Source organism: Megalobrama amblycephala, linkage group LG4, assembly GCF_018812025.1.
Source record: "Megalobrama amblycephala isolate DHTTF-2021 linkage group LG4, ASM1881202v1, whole genome shotgun sequence".
Classification (NCBI taxonomy): domain Eukaryota; kingdom Metazoa; phylum Chordata; class Actinopteri; order Cypriniformes; family Xenocyprididae; genus Megalobrama; species Megalobrama amblycephala.
In genome coordinates this window covers 26,448,401-26,465,055 of record NC_063047.1, presented here as the reverse complement: position 1 = coordinate 26,465,055, position 16,655 = coordinate 26,448,401, and the positions used below count along the sequence as shown (strand labels likewise).

Sequence of the window (16,655 nt, the reverse complement as noted above, 5' to 3'; positions counted from 1 at the left end):
TCCTAATAAAATCTCACTTAATAAATCAATATTATCCCTGCAATTTCCTTTGTAGTATATTTAAAGAAGGGGTTTCCCCATTTTTATTATTTTTTTGATACAATGATCTTGTTTATGGAATGTGATACTGGATGGAGATAGACAATATAATTCAAATCTTATTTTATTTTTGGAAATATCATATATACAAAGCAAAATACAAGTCAACTGTACCAATTGTAGATTGTTTTCCAATGAGTTTTTTCACTGATTTTTTTCAATCGATAAAGAACAATCATAAAGTTGTTAAGACATGTGTATGTTATTAAAAGTGACAATTGATGTATGTATGGCTGACTTTTGATATAAGATGAAAAAGAATTGATTTTTCTGTTTCGGTTTATATGGATTTATATTTTATGACTGTCTACCTCTACTGCAAATTTAATACAAACAAACAAACAAACACGCTACATCAACACTTTCGAATGCAGCCCAAATGTATCACAAAGGGTTCCGCCAAATCTTCCACAAAGGGTTAGTACAAAAAAAACAGCTCCCCGCTGATCTAATTCTCAAATTACTCGTTAAATGGTTAAAATAGTAAAGTGTAATATCACTTTAACAATGAATCGACATCAGTGCACTACGACGATTAAGAAGTACGATCCATATTTCTTGTGAAAGTGGATTGTCATGACAAAAATGTTCCTCCGGAAGGATTACGAGGTTACACCGTTAATGGATTAGAGCTGCGGGGTTTGGGTCGCTCTTTTGTTTACACCAGTTTTCCGTTTATTCTCAAACGCTCAGGTAAATGAAACCTTTGTGTATAACGTAAATACTATCTTTACATTTCATTTGAAACACGTTTATCAAGTGACAACATTTCCCAAGCGTTGCCAGCTCGCTGAATGTTGCAACTGTGTTAGTGTTTGCTAGCTGGATAGCTAGTGTGAATGTTATTGTCTCTGTGGTTTCATTTAATTCACTTGAACTGCGTTGTGTTTTTTTTTTTTTTTTTTTTTTCAAAATCTTCTACTAATTTAAACCTTTAGTGTGAACATTGTTTCAGTTGAGTGCTTATCCTATCGTGTAAGCAAACTGACAGCAATGTTTCGAGTAAATGATAAGGACTCTACTCAGTTTTGGTCTGATAATTCTGTCAGATACTCTTTGATTTCACTTTCTGCTTTGTGATCTGATTGATGTGTCAAGTAAAATCTCCCATATGTTTATAACATATCTCCAGAGTAATTATTAATCAAAATCATGTTATTTATTTTAATTCTTCGACTCATGACTTGCATGCCTAAATCAATGGATCTTTTGTACTGTAAAGTACTATTAATTTTCTTAAATAAAATTTATCAAAGCGAATTACTCTTCTCTTCTGTAGAGTCCAATGGATCTGCAGAACAACACCTGTGAATATGTGATAGTATTTATGTGACCTGTGGAAGCAGAAGCATTACCAGTTGCTACATTAGGGAAAGGTAATTGTGTGTGTGTGTGTTTATGTAAGATAGAGGTCTTGCATATTTAAAAGTGTAAATGAGACAATAATTTCTAATTCTTTTCTTTATTAATTTACCATGCTTTGAATATAAATTAATCTAATTTTACACTTATGTACTTGCACGCATAGCTTCTGACTTTGTTTTTGCTCTCAGCCGTGATGTAGATTTTTGTTCCTGGCCATGACATTTTAAAGTTTAATCCACAGTTTAGAGTGAAATCATGTTCACCGCTACCCAAACGTCCAAATCTCAGTTCCTGGATAAAGCCAGGATAGCACGGGAGGAACGGAAAGGTTATAAGGAGAAAGAGAGAGCTGCCACTCAAATCCAGGCTCTGGTCAGAAGATTCCTCTGCCGTTGCAGGTTGCAAAGAGAAATCAGGTTAGGGCTGACATGAACTGTTTTTTACAATAGTTGTAACTGTACTAGACAGTCATATGCCTTTGCTGACTTTCTTGGCCTAAGATAAAAGAGTAAAAATGAGGAGTGAAACCTCACAGAGGAAAATTAAAGGTGTAGAATTCAGTATTAAAGTGTTTATTTCAGTATGAAGTATTAAGTATTATTGTGTTGAATAATGTGAATACTATTTTTTTTTTTAAAAAAAAGCTTGGTTTATTTGAGCCAGTGTTTTGTGGCTCATTATATTTTTTATTAATTAATTTAAATAATATTTTATGCTTTTATGATTTTTTTTTAATTAACATTTCTAAATAGTTTTAGACTATTGAATAGATTTTTTCACTTTTTGTTTCAGGAAAGAGGTTGATGACTTCATTGCAGTCAGTGATGCAGGTTCAACAAAAAGAAATGCATTATCCATCTTCAAAATTGCTAGAAAATTGTTATTTATATTGAGCAAGGAAGATAAGTTGGTAAGCATCACCATTCTTGTTAAAATTTAGATTGTTTAGTTAAGATTTGTTTATTCAGGTGAACAATTACATTTTATTTACACTTTTTTTGTGAATATTAATAATGATGGCATTGTTTTTTTTCTCTTAAACAGAGATTTGAGAAGTTGTGTAGAATCATACTAAGTAGCATGGATGTTGAGAATGAACCTAAAGTAAGTCTTAAAGGGTTAGTTCACCCAAAGTTGAAAATAATGTCATTTATTACTCATGTCGTTCCACACCTGTAAGACCTTCGTTCATCTTCAGAACACAAATTAAGATATTTTTGATGAAATCTGAAGGCTCAGTGAGGCCTGCATAGACAGCAATACCACCGAACTTCTCAAGATCCAGAAAGGTACTCAAAACATATTCAAAACAGTTCATGTGAGTTCATAGTGTTGAAAAGTCGTTATTTTGGGGGGTTTTTTGGTGCACAAAAAGTATTCTCGTCACTTTATAATATTAAGGTTGAACCACTGTAGTCACATGAACTGTTTTGAATATGTTTTTAGTACCTTTCTAGATCTTGAGAAGTTCAGTGGCATTAGCCATCAGATTTCATCAGAAATATCTTAATTTGTTTTCTGAAGATGAACAAAGGTCTTACATGTGTGGAACGACATGAGGATGAGTAATAAATGACATTATTTTCATTTTTGGGTGAACTAACCCTTCAACCAAGCAGTGAGTACAACATCTTTTATCCTATCTTAAGTTATATTAGTTCCACGTTTTTGCATTGTCTTGACAAGCAATTGTTTTTCTAGGTATGGTATGTATCTCTGGCCCTTTCAAAAGATCTCACCATCCCCTGGCTGAAACAGATCAAAGATGTTCTTTGGGTTTCCTGTGAATTTCTGAAAAAACTGAAGGTAATATTAGTGCTTTATGATCAGTGCTTTATCTTTTTGAATTAATCATCATTAAGGTTCCATACTGGCAATTCTGAATCCAAAGCTGTTCATTTCTGAGTCTGTCAGTTATCTGTACATACAGGTCAGGAAGTGCTTCTTGATGAATGCTTGTTTCCTGTGTTCCATTTTTCTCTGCAGCCTGACATACTGCAAGATAATAAATTGGTGACGCTGCACCTGACAATGCTGATAACATTCACTGACACATCGACATGGAAAATCATCCGAGGAAAGGGTTCGTGTCACATAATAAGAGCTCGTAAGATGATTTGCAAGCTAAAATACGTAGAACCCTAATTTCCTGTCTTTTTTTAAGGGGAGGCCCTCAAGCCTGCTTTAAACAGGATTTGTGAGAACATCATGGGACATCTCAATCAGAAGGGCTTCTACTCTGTTCTTCAGGTACTGCTCATACAAACAGCCAATCAGAATTTTTGTTTTGTCTGTAAAGATAACATTTCTTATTATCAATGTTCAAATCAATTATGCTCAAGTGTTGAAACGATGATACATTTTTTCCAGGATGCTTTAATGAATAGAAAGTTCAAAAGAAATAGAATATCTTTTGTTACAATGTTAAATTCTTTACTGTTACTTTTAATCAATTTAATGCATTCTTCCTGAATGAAAGTGTTAATTTCATTACTGACCCCAAAATTTGAGCAGAAGTGTATATGCAATTAATTCAAACAATTATTCAGCAAATTATGTTATCTGATTAAAATAAAAACTTATTAAAAGCTTATTCAAACATTTTGACATTAGAAGCATCTTTGCATTTTGCAGATTCTACTTACAAATGGATTGGCAAGATCCAGACCTTCCCTTTCCAAAGGAACCCTCACGGCCATTTTTACGCTGTCACTCAGGTCGGTTGCCATGAGAACTGGGTTTGCTCTCTGAGACATCTCTCGGTCTGATTACATCAGTAGCTCTATTTCTGTGAAGTTGCAGATAATGTGATGAGCTTTTGGTCCTTGTGTGTTTCAGGCCAGTTGTCGCTGCACATTTCTCAGACAACCTGCTGAGGTCTTTCCTCCTTCACATCATGTCTGTTCCGGCGTTCATCTCGCACCTCAACACACTCACTCCAGATGTAAGAAACAAACGCATACAAAAGGATAAAAACACCTCATTTGCACACACATCTTAAAGATCTTCAAATTAATCTGAATTTGTGCTCCTTGCAGTGTATGGTCACCATGCAGACCCATGACCTCTTTCGCAAGTTTGTCTTGTTTTTAAGCCGAGAGGAGCAGTGTTTGGATATCTGTGTGTGTCTGGAGGGAAGCCACACTCTGTGCTTACTTGGTAAGCATGTGTGCTTTATACACACTTTTTTGTGTGTATTCGATTTGGAGAACAATGGTGGACTGGTGAATAGAGAGCTAAGAATCAATACTTAAGATTAAGATGCTTGTACTGCTGGGCTGTCTTCGCTCTTAGTTTGTAAATCCTAGATCATTTCTCTCATCTCTTTTATGTTTTGTTTCCAGGTAACCTCATTCAGCTGGGATACTTTAACGTAAAAGTTCTAGAGCAGGAAGCTGGTCACTTTGTCAAGGATCTGACAGATATGTTGTCATACTGTCAGAGATATGTGTCTCAGAAGAAATCCAATCTCACACACTGGCACCCAGTGTTGGGCTGGTTCTCTCAGACTGTTGACTATGGGTATGTCAATGTTATATTGACAAAATAAAGCACATTGTTTCTGGATTTCTCTGTTGTGCCATTGTATTAAGCCATCTTTCACTTTGTCTCTCTCTCTTTGCTGTCTCTCCAGGCTTAATGAGTCTATGCCGTTGGTAACAAAACAGTTACAGTGTTTGTGGGGAGTTCCAGTGATCTGCACTCTCTTCTGTGATGTTCTCAGCAAAAAGCTAGAAACTCAAGATCCCACACCACCACCCCCTCCTCAGCCAAGCTCATTACAGAATAACCTGCCTGTCAAAAGTGAGAAACACAACTGCACTGCCCAGCCTAAAATAGCTTTCATATTGAGAGATATTTGCATGCATCAGGGAGTTTGATGCGGGGTATTGACATCGCGTTTGAATGCGCGCTCGCGTTTACTTTCACTTTCTCGATCGCGCATACTCTGTGAGTATGGAGCAGCGGCGGCCGTTATCCAACTTAATTAAATGCTTTTTACTTAAATACAAAGCAAAACGACAGTGGAGGCGTAATGTAAACGTAGCGTTGGCATATTCTTTCCTAATCATCCTAACACTCTGTCATGGCAATATCACGAGACTACTTTTCGCCTCGACGAGAAATCTTGTCACATTTTAGTGACACGAGATCTCGTCACACCCCTATTAATTGGTAATAAAAACTGTAAGACATGAAGAGTATTTTGATTATGTAAATTAATTATTTATAATTATTTTATTTATTTATTTTAATATAACCACTCCTTTTTGTTTTAAACAAAGGATAAAAAGTAAACAGTGTGATCGCTTGTGTCATCAAGTCTGTATTCATCCTGTTTTCACTGAGGATCCTTTGTTAAACTCTCTTCATGGTTAGATCTGTTCAAGAGAGCGTTCCAAAAGTCTGCATCTGTGCGGAACATCCTGAAACCGGTCGGGGGAAAGCGTGTGGATTCAGCTGAGGTCCAGAAGGTGTGCAGTATTTGTGTGTTGTATCAGACGGCTCTCACCACACTCACACAAATCCGCCTGCAGATTCTCACAGGTACTTTTCATATGAAACCGTTTATGTAGTCAGTGCTGTTTACACACATTTACTCAAGCAAACACTTCAGTTTTATCTCTTCGTAATGTATTGTATTCTGTTAGAGTCAGAGGTTAATGCACATGCTCTAACAGTTTGAGTACAGCTCACCTTGTTTCCAGATCCTGGAAAAGCTGTTTATGCTTTTATCAGACACTTTTGCAGAAAAATAGTTGTTTGTAGGGTAGGGTAGGTCCAAGACCACTGTAGTATTGGCAAGTACAACAAAACATTCTTGGTCTTTTAAATATTTAATATCAAAATAATTTAGTTTGATATTATTGTTAATCTTGATTTTATGGTTTCTAATTAAACTCTGTTTCCAGGACTGACGTATCTGGATGAACTGCTGCCTAAGCTGTGGGCATTTATTTGTGAGCTTGGCCCTCAGGGAGGACTACGACTCTTCATGGAGTGTCTCAATAATGACACGGAAGAGTCCAAACAGCTCCTGGCCATGCTGATGCTCTTCTGTGACTGTTCCAGACATCTCATCACGTAAGAGTTGTATAGTTCACTGGTGACAGTGCTTCTACTTTGCATTTATTCTATGAATGTGCATGTTGTTCTGTGAATTATATTACAGGATTCTGGATGACATAGAGGTGTATGAGGAACAGATTTCTTTTAAAATGGAAGAGTTAGTCACCATCTCCTCTTTTCTCAACACATTTGTGTACAAGATGATCTGGGATGGTATTTTAGGTAAGCAGGTATTATTTAGCCCATGTGTTTGTTTTTGCAACAATGGACTTTTTATGTTTATGCTTTCTTTTGTCCAGTCTTTTTCTCCACTCATTTCTTGTGGTTGCAGTTTCATTTTGATAAACCACAGTTGTTTTGAGCCATCTGCATATGGAGCCAGTGATAATGTGCTTTCTGTAGTGACTGTGGTCATTAATTTGTTTCAGAGAATGCCAAAGGGGAGAAGTTGGACTTATTCCACAGTGTTCATGGCTGGCTGATGGTTCTGTATGAGCGGGACTGTCGCAGGAGATTCACGCCTGAAGATCACTGGCTCCGCAAGTGTGTCACTCTTACATATCACTGAGCCAGATTACTCTCTGGTTTTACTTTAGAGTTGGGGTTAGGGTCCATTCAAATCAAATTGCTGAGATTATTATTCTCATGTAGGGGAAAAATAAATGCACCAGCCAACAAATTAGGTCTCATTTCCTTTTTATTTTCTCTGTATGTCTAATACAGAGACCTGAAGCCCAGCCTGTTGTTCCAGGAGCTGGAGAAAGGCAAAAGAAGAGCACAGCTGCTACTTCAATACATTCCTCATGTCATCCCACACAAAAATGTGAGAACCAAACTCAAAGCAGGAAAATTGCTAATGTTCATCAGTGCCACAGTGGATTGTATCATACAAACATTCAATTTCCATTTTCTGAGACAGAGAATCCAATTTAGATTGACCAAATAATATTTTTTTTAAACACAACATGTGAAATTTACAGATGTGTTTTTTTCACAGAGGGTGCTGCTGTTCCGGAACATTGTGACAAAAGAGAAAGAGACTCTTGGATTGGTGGAAACAAGCTCCGCCTCTCCCCATGTGACCCATATAACCATTCGACGCTCACGCATGTTGGAGGTAATGGATGCTTTGTCATTCATTTGATGGATTAAAACATACACAATGCCTATATGACATGTTTTATGCCTATTAGCTTTCCTGTAGCTCAAATAGTAGAGCATGACACCAAAGTCATGGGTTCGTTTTCCAGGGAACGGATGAATTAATAAAATGTATACCTTGAATGCAACGTGAGTCGCTTTGGATGAAAGTGTCTGCCAAATGTATAAATATAAATGCAGGATGATAATAATGATAATAGTAATAATCTCTTTCTGTTCGTTACTCTTCATAGGATGGTTATGATCAGCTGCGGCGTCTACCTGTCAATTCCATTAAAGGAGTGATCCGAGTGAAGTTTGTGAATGATTTAGGAGTGGATGAGGCTGGAATTGACCAGGATGGTGTGTTTAAAGAGTTTTTAGAAGAGATCATCAAGAAGGTTTTCAACCCAGCGCTCAATCTATTTAAGGTACACACTGCTCTCTCTTAGGCCAAACGACTGCGAGCAGTTCACCCAAACAATCCTTATAAGACCTTCCTTACTTCACCAATAAACCTCCACTTCATATTTTTTCTCTCTCTTTCAGACCACAAGTGGGAATGAGAGATTATACCCCTCCCCAACCTCCAGCATCCATGAGAACCACCTTCAGCTGTTTGAATTTGTTGGAAAGATGCTGGGAAAGGCCATGTATGAAGGCATTGTGGTGGACGTGCCTTTTGCCTCTTTTTTCCTCAGTCAGGTTCTAGGTCACCATCACAGCACTTTCTACAGCTCGATAGATGAGCTGCCCTCCCTCGACTCAGAGTTCTACAAAAACCTCACCTCTATCAAGGTCGGTGCCAACGTGACTATTGTAGTAGGGCTGGGAAAATAAATTGATTCATCGCAAATCGAGAAATGATTTTTGATCGATTCTGAGATTTTCCAAACGAATCGCGATTCTCTCTCGAATCGGTTCCGAGCTTAGTTTTTAATAGCATATGGCACTGCGTGCTTTAGAAACAGCCATACTCTGCTTGCTTCCAATTCCTTACACACACCATTTGAACCTTCTATAAAATAATCATTCATGAAGTTCGAAAAGGTTGAAGTGAATTACAAGGGTATTTCCAGTGAGCTGTTTACATTAATTTTGCATCATAAAAGTACATGCAAGTACATTCTCAGACTCAGCCGAATACATGAGCGCTCTTCTTCGTGAGCATTTGAGCGTATGGTTAAAAACTAGCCTAGAGCGTCATCTGCTGTTAAAAACTAAGCTCAGAATCGATTCGGAATTTTTGAAAATCTCAGAATTGATCCACGAATCGAGAAGCATCGATTTATTGTTGCAGCCCTATATTATAGTATTTGTACAGTTTGGAAAATGCTTGATTTTAACCACTATGTTTTCAAGGTTTGAAATGTGATTGGATTTTGAATATCACCCTTGAAATTTCTTGATGTCCAGTGTGATTTAAAATAAAAGTGATGAATGAAAAATTAACTAAAAGTGATGAATGAAAAATTAATAAAAGTGATGAATGAAAAATAAATGATGAATGAAAAATTAACTTTATTACATATCAAGTAGTTGAACCCTTGCACATCATTGCACACACGCGAGCACATATAAGTACGTGTGAAAGGTGTCCAAAAATCACTGACACAATTACTTTAATGTTACCCAAATATACACTATGGTGAACAGCTGCAGCAGTAGTGGTTCCCGAAATCTGTTACTCTTAAATACCGTTAATCTACCGTTAATAATATTGTATCTGTTATAGAACTCCTTACAAATGAAAATGTGAAGATTTCAAGGTGAAATTGATACATTTTTAAACAGCAGAATGATAGCGCAGCAGTTTTCTTTCAGCACGATTCATTCAGATTCAGGATTTGTTTCATATTTGTTTTGCTCTTGGTGTAAAAGGACCATTTGATTGAGATTCGTTTAGCTTTTTCACATCGCCTTTGGTTTTTAAATATTTAATTTTCTAAATATTTTACAATAGATTATTCAGTGTATATATATAACTTTTTTTTAATATTTTCATTAAAAAAATTAAATATCACTTCTTTTGTGTTGTACTCTCCTCCCATTAAATTATGGAAAACTAGCCTTTTCTCACTGTAAGTGTAGTAATATCCATGACTGTGTATTAATTTGATTTTTCAGCGTTACGATGGGGACGTCAGTGATCTGGGTCTGACTTTATCCTATGATGAAGAGGTGATGGGGCAGGTAAGCAACTTTTTTTGTCAGCTGAACCTACTTTGTTGGTTCTTGTGACACTATTGGCTTTCCTTGTTCTCTCTTATACTATTTTCCTTTTTTTGTCTCTTCACAGTTAGTCTGTCATGAGCTAATTCCTGGTGGAAAGACTATGCCTGTCACTAATGAAAACAAGTGAGTCCATTTTGTCTCTTCAGTCAAGTGTAAATAAAATTTTTGTGGCAGAGCTGCCTCCTATTCACATTCAATACAATAAGGAGAAATGACCCGATGAAAAAACAAATAGTATTGGAAGCAGAGCGGTTCAAAAAGCAATTAGGGATTTGCTGCCACAGACAAATGCTTAATTTATCTGCAAGCTTAGAATAGGACAGAATAAAAGAATGTTTTGTCATTAAACCCCTCTTCCACCCTTCAGGATCAGCTACATCCACCTGATGGCCCACTTCCGCATGCACACTCAGATCAAGGAGCAGACCGCAGCATTCATCAGGGGCTTCCGCAGCATCATCAACCCAGAGTGGCTGCACATGTTCTCCACCCCTGAAGTCCAGAGGCTCATCTCTGGAGACAACGCTGAGATAGACCTGGATGATCTCAAGTAAACCTGCTGTTTTTAACTCTGGCCTTGAAGGGTTTTGCTTATCAGTTTGCTGATTTGTAATACAAACTAAGAATGATGCACTGCATTAAACCTAAATTGCTCTCTATAGTCGACAAGGCTGGAAGCATCTAATGCATCACACCTTCATTGCGCAGACACCCCTTTTTTATTTTTGATTGCCTGTATTGCTAGGCAATGAAATTTGGTCTGAAATAGGGCTTTCACAATATCAGATTTTCACTACACAATTATTGTGGCCAAAAGGCTTCACAATAATGATATTATTTTGTCTCTTGTTGGCCCATGAATCTCACTCAAAATAATAAAAATAAATGTGTAGGGAGGTAAAGAGAGAGTTCGTAACCATAACTGTACAAAACCGTACCAGAAATACTGTTGGCCAGCATTTCCTGAACACTGGGTTGTGTAACACCTTGTTTTTTTGTTTTTTTTTTTTTTTACGGAACAACTCCCTCACTGGCGAGTTAACTTTTATCTTGTATATGTAGAGTGTCTTGATTTCATCTGTTATCTCCTCTGATGTGATTTTGTGTGGAACTTCTACCTACACTTTTATGATAGATGCCAATCAGAATTCAAAGCCGTTCATACAGATTGTGTTTTTGCATTACACTGCCTGCTTTACCGTGGTTTTTCTTTGCAAACTTGTCCTAGATTGACAATTTATTTTTTTTATTTATTTATTTTTTTGAAGTTGTTTACAACCAAGTCACCAAAATACGATGAATACACACTGAGCATAACCCAACACACAACAGTAAATCTATTAGCCTTATTACAGTTTACATATTCTTATCACAATGTTAATTGTTGTTGGTGTGGGTGACTTATATCCAACAAGCTATGGTAAACAAGCTAGGTAACATTATAATCGCTAAAATAGCGGACTCACAGGAAAAATCATCAGTTATCATCTTTTTTTTGTTGTTGTTGTTATGACTAATTACTCAGCACCGTCAGCATTAAAGAGAAAATAATCACTTCATCCGATGTTTTTGAATAAAATAGCCTTGACAGCCGACTTACTGGAACTCATCTGTCTGTAGAACTGTTCTCTCCCGCCGGTGCCGCCGGACTTCTGCAGAATCTACACACAAGCGAGTGTGACGTGCGCGGTTGACCAAACCACTGTGAGGCAAGGGAGGGGTGACTCAAAATGTTTCTAAACTTAAAACGCCCATTTGCGTTTGTATTGCGTGGTTATTAATTATATTTTTTTGGGGGGGGGACAGCACTCAGATGGGGGGGTCCTGACCCCCCTGTCCCCCCCGCGATTTACGCCCCTTCTGCTACTGCCAAAAACATTTGTGACAATTTGACACATTTGGCAGCGTTTTTTTTCTCTCACGCAGCTTCTCTGCACCTCCTTTGCGTTTCTTCTCCATGATCACACTGAAACTGCATGTAGGCAGAAATCCTATAGATGGTGCTGTTCAAAGATATGATTGGGCCAGACCAGTGTCAATCAAGAAAACAACCAATGGGCCGCTGAGCTACATGTTTCATGAGCCGTGTCTGTCAGAAGGAAAAAAAAACTAGCCTATGTGATATTTTTGACTAAAGTGTTTTTGGCCAGCAGCCCAGTGTCAATTGAAAAAGCATTGGGCCGCCGATCTAGGCCTACCACTTTCATGGGCCAAGATAATTTATTTATTTATTTTTTTTTTGCGGTCGGCGACCGTCGGCCCACCGGGAAAGTGCCCGGTATGCCAGATGGCCAGTCCGCCCGTGATCAGAGTTATATTAAAAATATCCTGGCTCTTCCAAGCTTTATAATGGTAGTCAATGGGGCTCAAGATTTTGAAGCCCAAAAAGCACATCCATTCATCATAAAAGTAATCCATACAGCTGGAGGTTAGGCTTTCTGAAGTGAAGCGATGCGTTTGTGTAAGAAAAATATCCATATTTAAAATTTTATAAACTATAATAACTTGCTTCTGGCAATGGCCATACACAAGTCGAATTCCGGTGCAAGAGTGACCTCTGACCCGACGCATGACGTTGAATGTAGGAGTAGCGTAAGCTTGGGTGAGAGTAGACGCCTCTCTTGGTTAAAACAAATAGGACTGGGCAACAAACTCAACCTATTCTTATATTGAAATCTTCTGATATTTCTCTTAAAATCTTTTTTTTTTTTTTTTTTTAGTTTTAGACTTTTAATTCATCAACAGTGTTTTGTATGGCTCTATCCTCTGCGCTTCCATGTTCATCAATACGTCATGCGTTGGGTCAGAGGTCACTCTTCCCCCAGAACTAGACTTGCATATGGCTTTTGCCAAAAGTCAGTTATTATAGTTTTTAAAGTTTTAAATATGGCTATTTTTCTTACAAAAACCCATCGCTTTGCTTCAGAAGGCCTTTATTAACCCCCTGGAGCTGGATGGATGGATGTGCTTTTTTGGCCTTCAAAATCTTGAGCCCCATTCACTAGCATTATAAAGCTTGGAAGAGCCAGGATATTTTTTTTTTTTTTTTTAAACTCAGATTGTGTTTGTCTGAAAAAAGATAGTCATAAACACCTAGGATGGCTTGAGGGTTAGTAAATCATGGGATAATTTTGGGGTGAACTATCCCTTTAAAGTACAATACCACCACCTACTATGTTGCAGATTTTATTCTGAAATAATTCTTTAAATTGTTATTGTTTTAAATGTTCTCTGAGTGTTACGCCAAAGCTAGCTACTGTATGTGGTGATTCTGGTCTCTGGCCTTCTAATTTAAATCAAGTTTTGTTTCTACACATTTGTTGAAATATCCTTATTTCACCACATTTATATCCACTGTGCGGATCTTTCCCACAATCATCGCAGAAATTGATGTCCACATGTAGCCCTAATAGTCACATGCTGTGAAGAACAGTCATAAAAAGGTTGCAATGCATGTAATTTTCTCTGTCTTCCAGGAAGCACACTGTGTACTATGGAGGTTTCCATAGCAGCCACAGAGTCATTCTTTGGCTCTGGGACATTCTCTCCAGTGACTTCTCCCCTGAGGAGAGAGCCATGTTCCTGAAGGTAATACTTATCAAATCTTAAAGGAGTTATTTCAAATGTTTATTGCCGTCTATTAAGTGGCTGTTTCATGACAGTTTGTCACCAGCTGCTCACGACCTCCTCTGCTCGGTTTTGCCTACCTCAAACCTCCTTTCTCCATCCGCTGTGTGGAAGTATCTGACGATCAGGTTAGATTATTTCAGCATCTTAATCCATACGCTGTACTGCAAAGATCTTGTTGTTTCATCTTTCTTTTTTGTTTGATTGTGTATGCAGGACACAGGTGACACTCTAGGCAGTGTTCTCCGTGGATTTTTCACCATCCGTAAAAAGGAGCCAGGCGGTCGCCTTCCTACATCCTCCACTTGTTTCAACCTGCTCAAGCTGCCCAACTACAGCAAGAAGAGCATACTCAGAGACAAACTCCGCTACGCAATCAGCATGAACACTGGCTTTGAGCTTTCATAACCCATGCTGGTTTATTCTACATGTACAAACACAAACATCTACAAACATAAACATCAACAAGACTGGCGGTGGCCTAACTGTTAAAGGTGGCCATACAGAGATTGAAGCAGGAGACATTAGAAGATTACAATCCTGCTTCATCGGCATTGTGGCCTTCAATTAAGGCTCTTGACCTTGAGTTGCTCAAGCTCAATTTTTCCATCAATGTCTACTCTGTCTTGTCCAACAAATGGAAAGTGAATGAAGAAACTAACTTCTAAAACTAGTAGAACTGAGCTAAACGTATCAAGTCAGAGACTCTTTGAGGAGCTCAACCATAGAAGTATATTAGTGTACAAACATTACCTTCAGAGAACTTTTTGAACCACTTGAAGATCCATATTTAGTGTCATGTTCTTTATTCTCAGCATTTGAAGCCAAAAGAGCTCCAAACGCCTTATACAATCAGTTTTAAACCAGCTCAATTTAATGTCATCAAGTCAGGATTCTTCTGACCCCTACTTGAGCGAAACCTGTCAGTCGAGACCGAGAAACTGAACTCAGTTTGTGCATCCAAAGTAACTCCAAAACTAAATTTAGTTTGGTCCTCATTGGCTTCTAATCACTGTGCCCATTTGTTGATGAACACTCCTAAACCTCCTTTTAAAGTTACAGCAGATACAATGGTGGATGTACAGATGTAAGATCTGCAGAAACAGTTCAGCGTTGTCTCTCAGGTCTCCGTGTCCGTGGAAAGCAATACTAACGCAATGCAAGCCATGCAACTGAAGACACAAAAGAGGCTTTTGCCTGTTTGTACGGCAAATGCTTTCAAACCCATAGCGCACTAAACTTCTGCTGGACTTGAGGAAAGAGCGTTGAGAGGAAATCCAGCACTGTTGATTGACTTCAGTGAGGCAGAGCCAGCAGTATGTCAGATAAGAGATGTCCCTGCAGAGATACAACTCTCCTTTCCTGCTTTCTCATGGTATACACTACAGGGCCCCGACCCAGAATGCATCATTGGCCTAATGTCATGGTGGCATTTCTTTTTGCTCATTTTATTATACTCATTATTCTGCTCATGCTTTTCATCTCTAACGCTGTCTTAATGACAAACTAATACAGGCAAGAATGAAACCACTAAAAGGAATTGTACTCCAGCTCGGAAGTAACCAATCATCACATGACAAATCGCTCTCCCTGTCATCTCCCACTAACTCTCTGCCCTTCTTTGCGGTGTATACTGGAATTAAGCCATAGTGAGGACGACTAGCTATCAAACCAGCTCTTGTAGGGACTTTTTTTCTTAAAGGGAGAGTGTTACAGTGACTTCTCTGAAAGGTCAATGGGCTCAATGGAATATCGTGAATTGTTATTCCAAGTGGACAAAAAAGAAAAGAAAAAAAAAATCTCCCTTTGCATGATGTCACTGAATGATTCAGACGATTCCATGTCCGTGTCACACAGGTCAAAGCCTGCTGTTTATGTTGTATTTCTTTTTTGCATTGTCATAAAGAAGGTTAGGGTCAATCTGTTAAGAAATTTCTGGTTCATCCCCCAACTAAAATCTAAAAGAAAAACATTCAGAAAATATGTTTTGCAAAAAGAAAGTGAAGCCTATTTTTAGGTACATCAAGATTTAAATTGACCATCAAGAAAATATATATTATTAAAACAAATTATTAATTATTTGTATGTGTATTCTTTTTATTAAATTGAAATTTTACAGTTTTAAGTATACATCATGGTAGTATTTGTTGTACTACAATAAATACATTTTTATTAAGTCATTGTATCCAGATAATATTTTGGGATGTAGTGCTTATATTTAGTAAGGCTTTATTTTGTTCATGCAAAATATAGTTGTATTATTTTGTTTTCTTTTGATTTTGGGGTGAATTATGACCTGGACATTTCTTCATGTGATTTAAAAGTCGTAAACGGCTGTAGTTATTCCAGAATATATATGCAAACCCTCTTCCCTTTGTATGCAGTATATGCAAAATTATAGTTAACCTGCCATAATCTGTCTGCCCCCCTCTCCCAGCTCTTCATAAATCAAGGCATGAAAGTATCTTCTGGACATTTGTAGATGTGAAAAATGGCTTTAAGATCTATTTTTTTTTTTTTTTTTTTTTTTTTGTATGTGTTGCTGTTAATTTTAAGTTATAAATGTATTGTCCTAATGCACAAGGGCTTAGGCTGTGTCCCATAGCAGAGTTTGGTATTTAAATGAACTGACATTAACATGCTATTCCCTTTGAAAGATGTTCAAGTGCTCTGGTTGGTGTTGTGGATGAGGAATGTGTTTGGCATAATGCTGTAAATGCAAAAATATTCACGTTAATGAAGAGTCTTTATGGACCCTGCTATGTATGGTGAAATGACTCACCTGAATTTCATGATGTCATAGAATCTTGCTTTCTCTCTCTTGGATAGGGATGCAACAACCTTTAAAGTGTCTGGTTTCTATTCATTTGCTTGATGAAGAAGTGTCTTTTGAATTTGGTTGCACTACATGAACTGCAGGTTGTTATATACGCAGTATATTACAAAAGCAATGGCATTGTAAAGTTATCCATATGTACAGTAAGATTTCTTCTGTAAAATGTAGACTTAATTTGTCAATCAACCATGTAAAACATTTGAATATCCAAATCTAAAAACTTTACTAAACAACAAAGAATGTCCACTGTCATTTATTATTAGATTATCTGATGCTAGTTAGG

At 37.4% G+C, this 16,655-nt stretch overlaps 1 protein-coding gene across 1 annotated transcript; it reads left to right on the top strand.

The window, feature by feature from the left end:
• The first annotated feature begins 535 nt into the window (after positions 1–535).
• Positions 536–16,609, top strand: ube3b (ubiquitin protein ligase E3B). The gene is made up of 27 exons (XM_048188628.1): positions 536–792; positions 1,379–1,475; positions 1,706–1,880; positions 2,257–2,374; positions 2,509–2,568; positions 3,166–3,270; positions 3,451–3,547; positions 3,629–3,714; positions 4,099–4,181; positions 4,303–4,408; positions 4,503–4,623; positions 4,809–4,986; positions 5,099–5,268; positions 5,845–6,012; positions 6,378–6,549; positions 6,638–6,756; positions 6,963–7,077; positions 7,258–7,357; positions 7,532–7,651; positions 7,929–8,105; positions 8,224–8,472; positions 9,802–9,867; positions 9,974–10,032; positions 10,277–10,459; positions 13,386–13,497; positions 13,572–13,664; positions 13,753–16,609. Exons 3-27 carry the CDS (start codon positions 1,720–1,722, stop codon positions 13,942–13,944), a joined length of 3,210 nt encoding a protein of 1,069 aa, XP_048044585.1. The 5' UTR covers positions 536–792; positions 1,379–1,475; positions 1,706–1,719; the 3' UTR covers positions 13,945–16,609.
• Positions 16,610–16,655: the final 46 nt, after the last annotated feature.

Excerpts from the sequence above, each read along its gene's own strand:
- ube3b (XM_048188628.1), top strand. The coding sequence starts at position 1,720 with ATGTTCACCGCTACCCAAACGTCCAAATCTCAGTTCCTGGATAAAGCC. Across the intron at positions 2,569-3,165 it reads ATGTTGAGAATGAACCTAAA|GTATGGTATGTATCTCTGGC; the intron begins GTAAGTCTTAAA and ends TTGTTTTTCTAG. Across the intron at positions 3,271-3,450 it reads AATTTCTGAAAAAACTGAAG|CCTGACATACTGCAAGATAA; the intron begins GTAATATTAGTG and ends TTTTCTCTGCAG.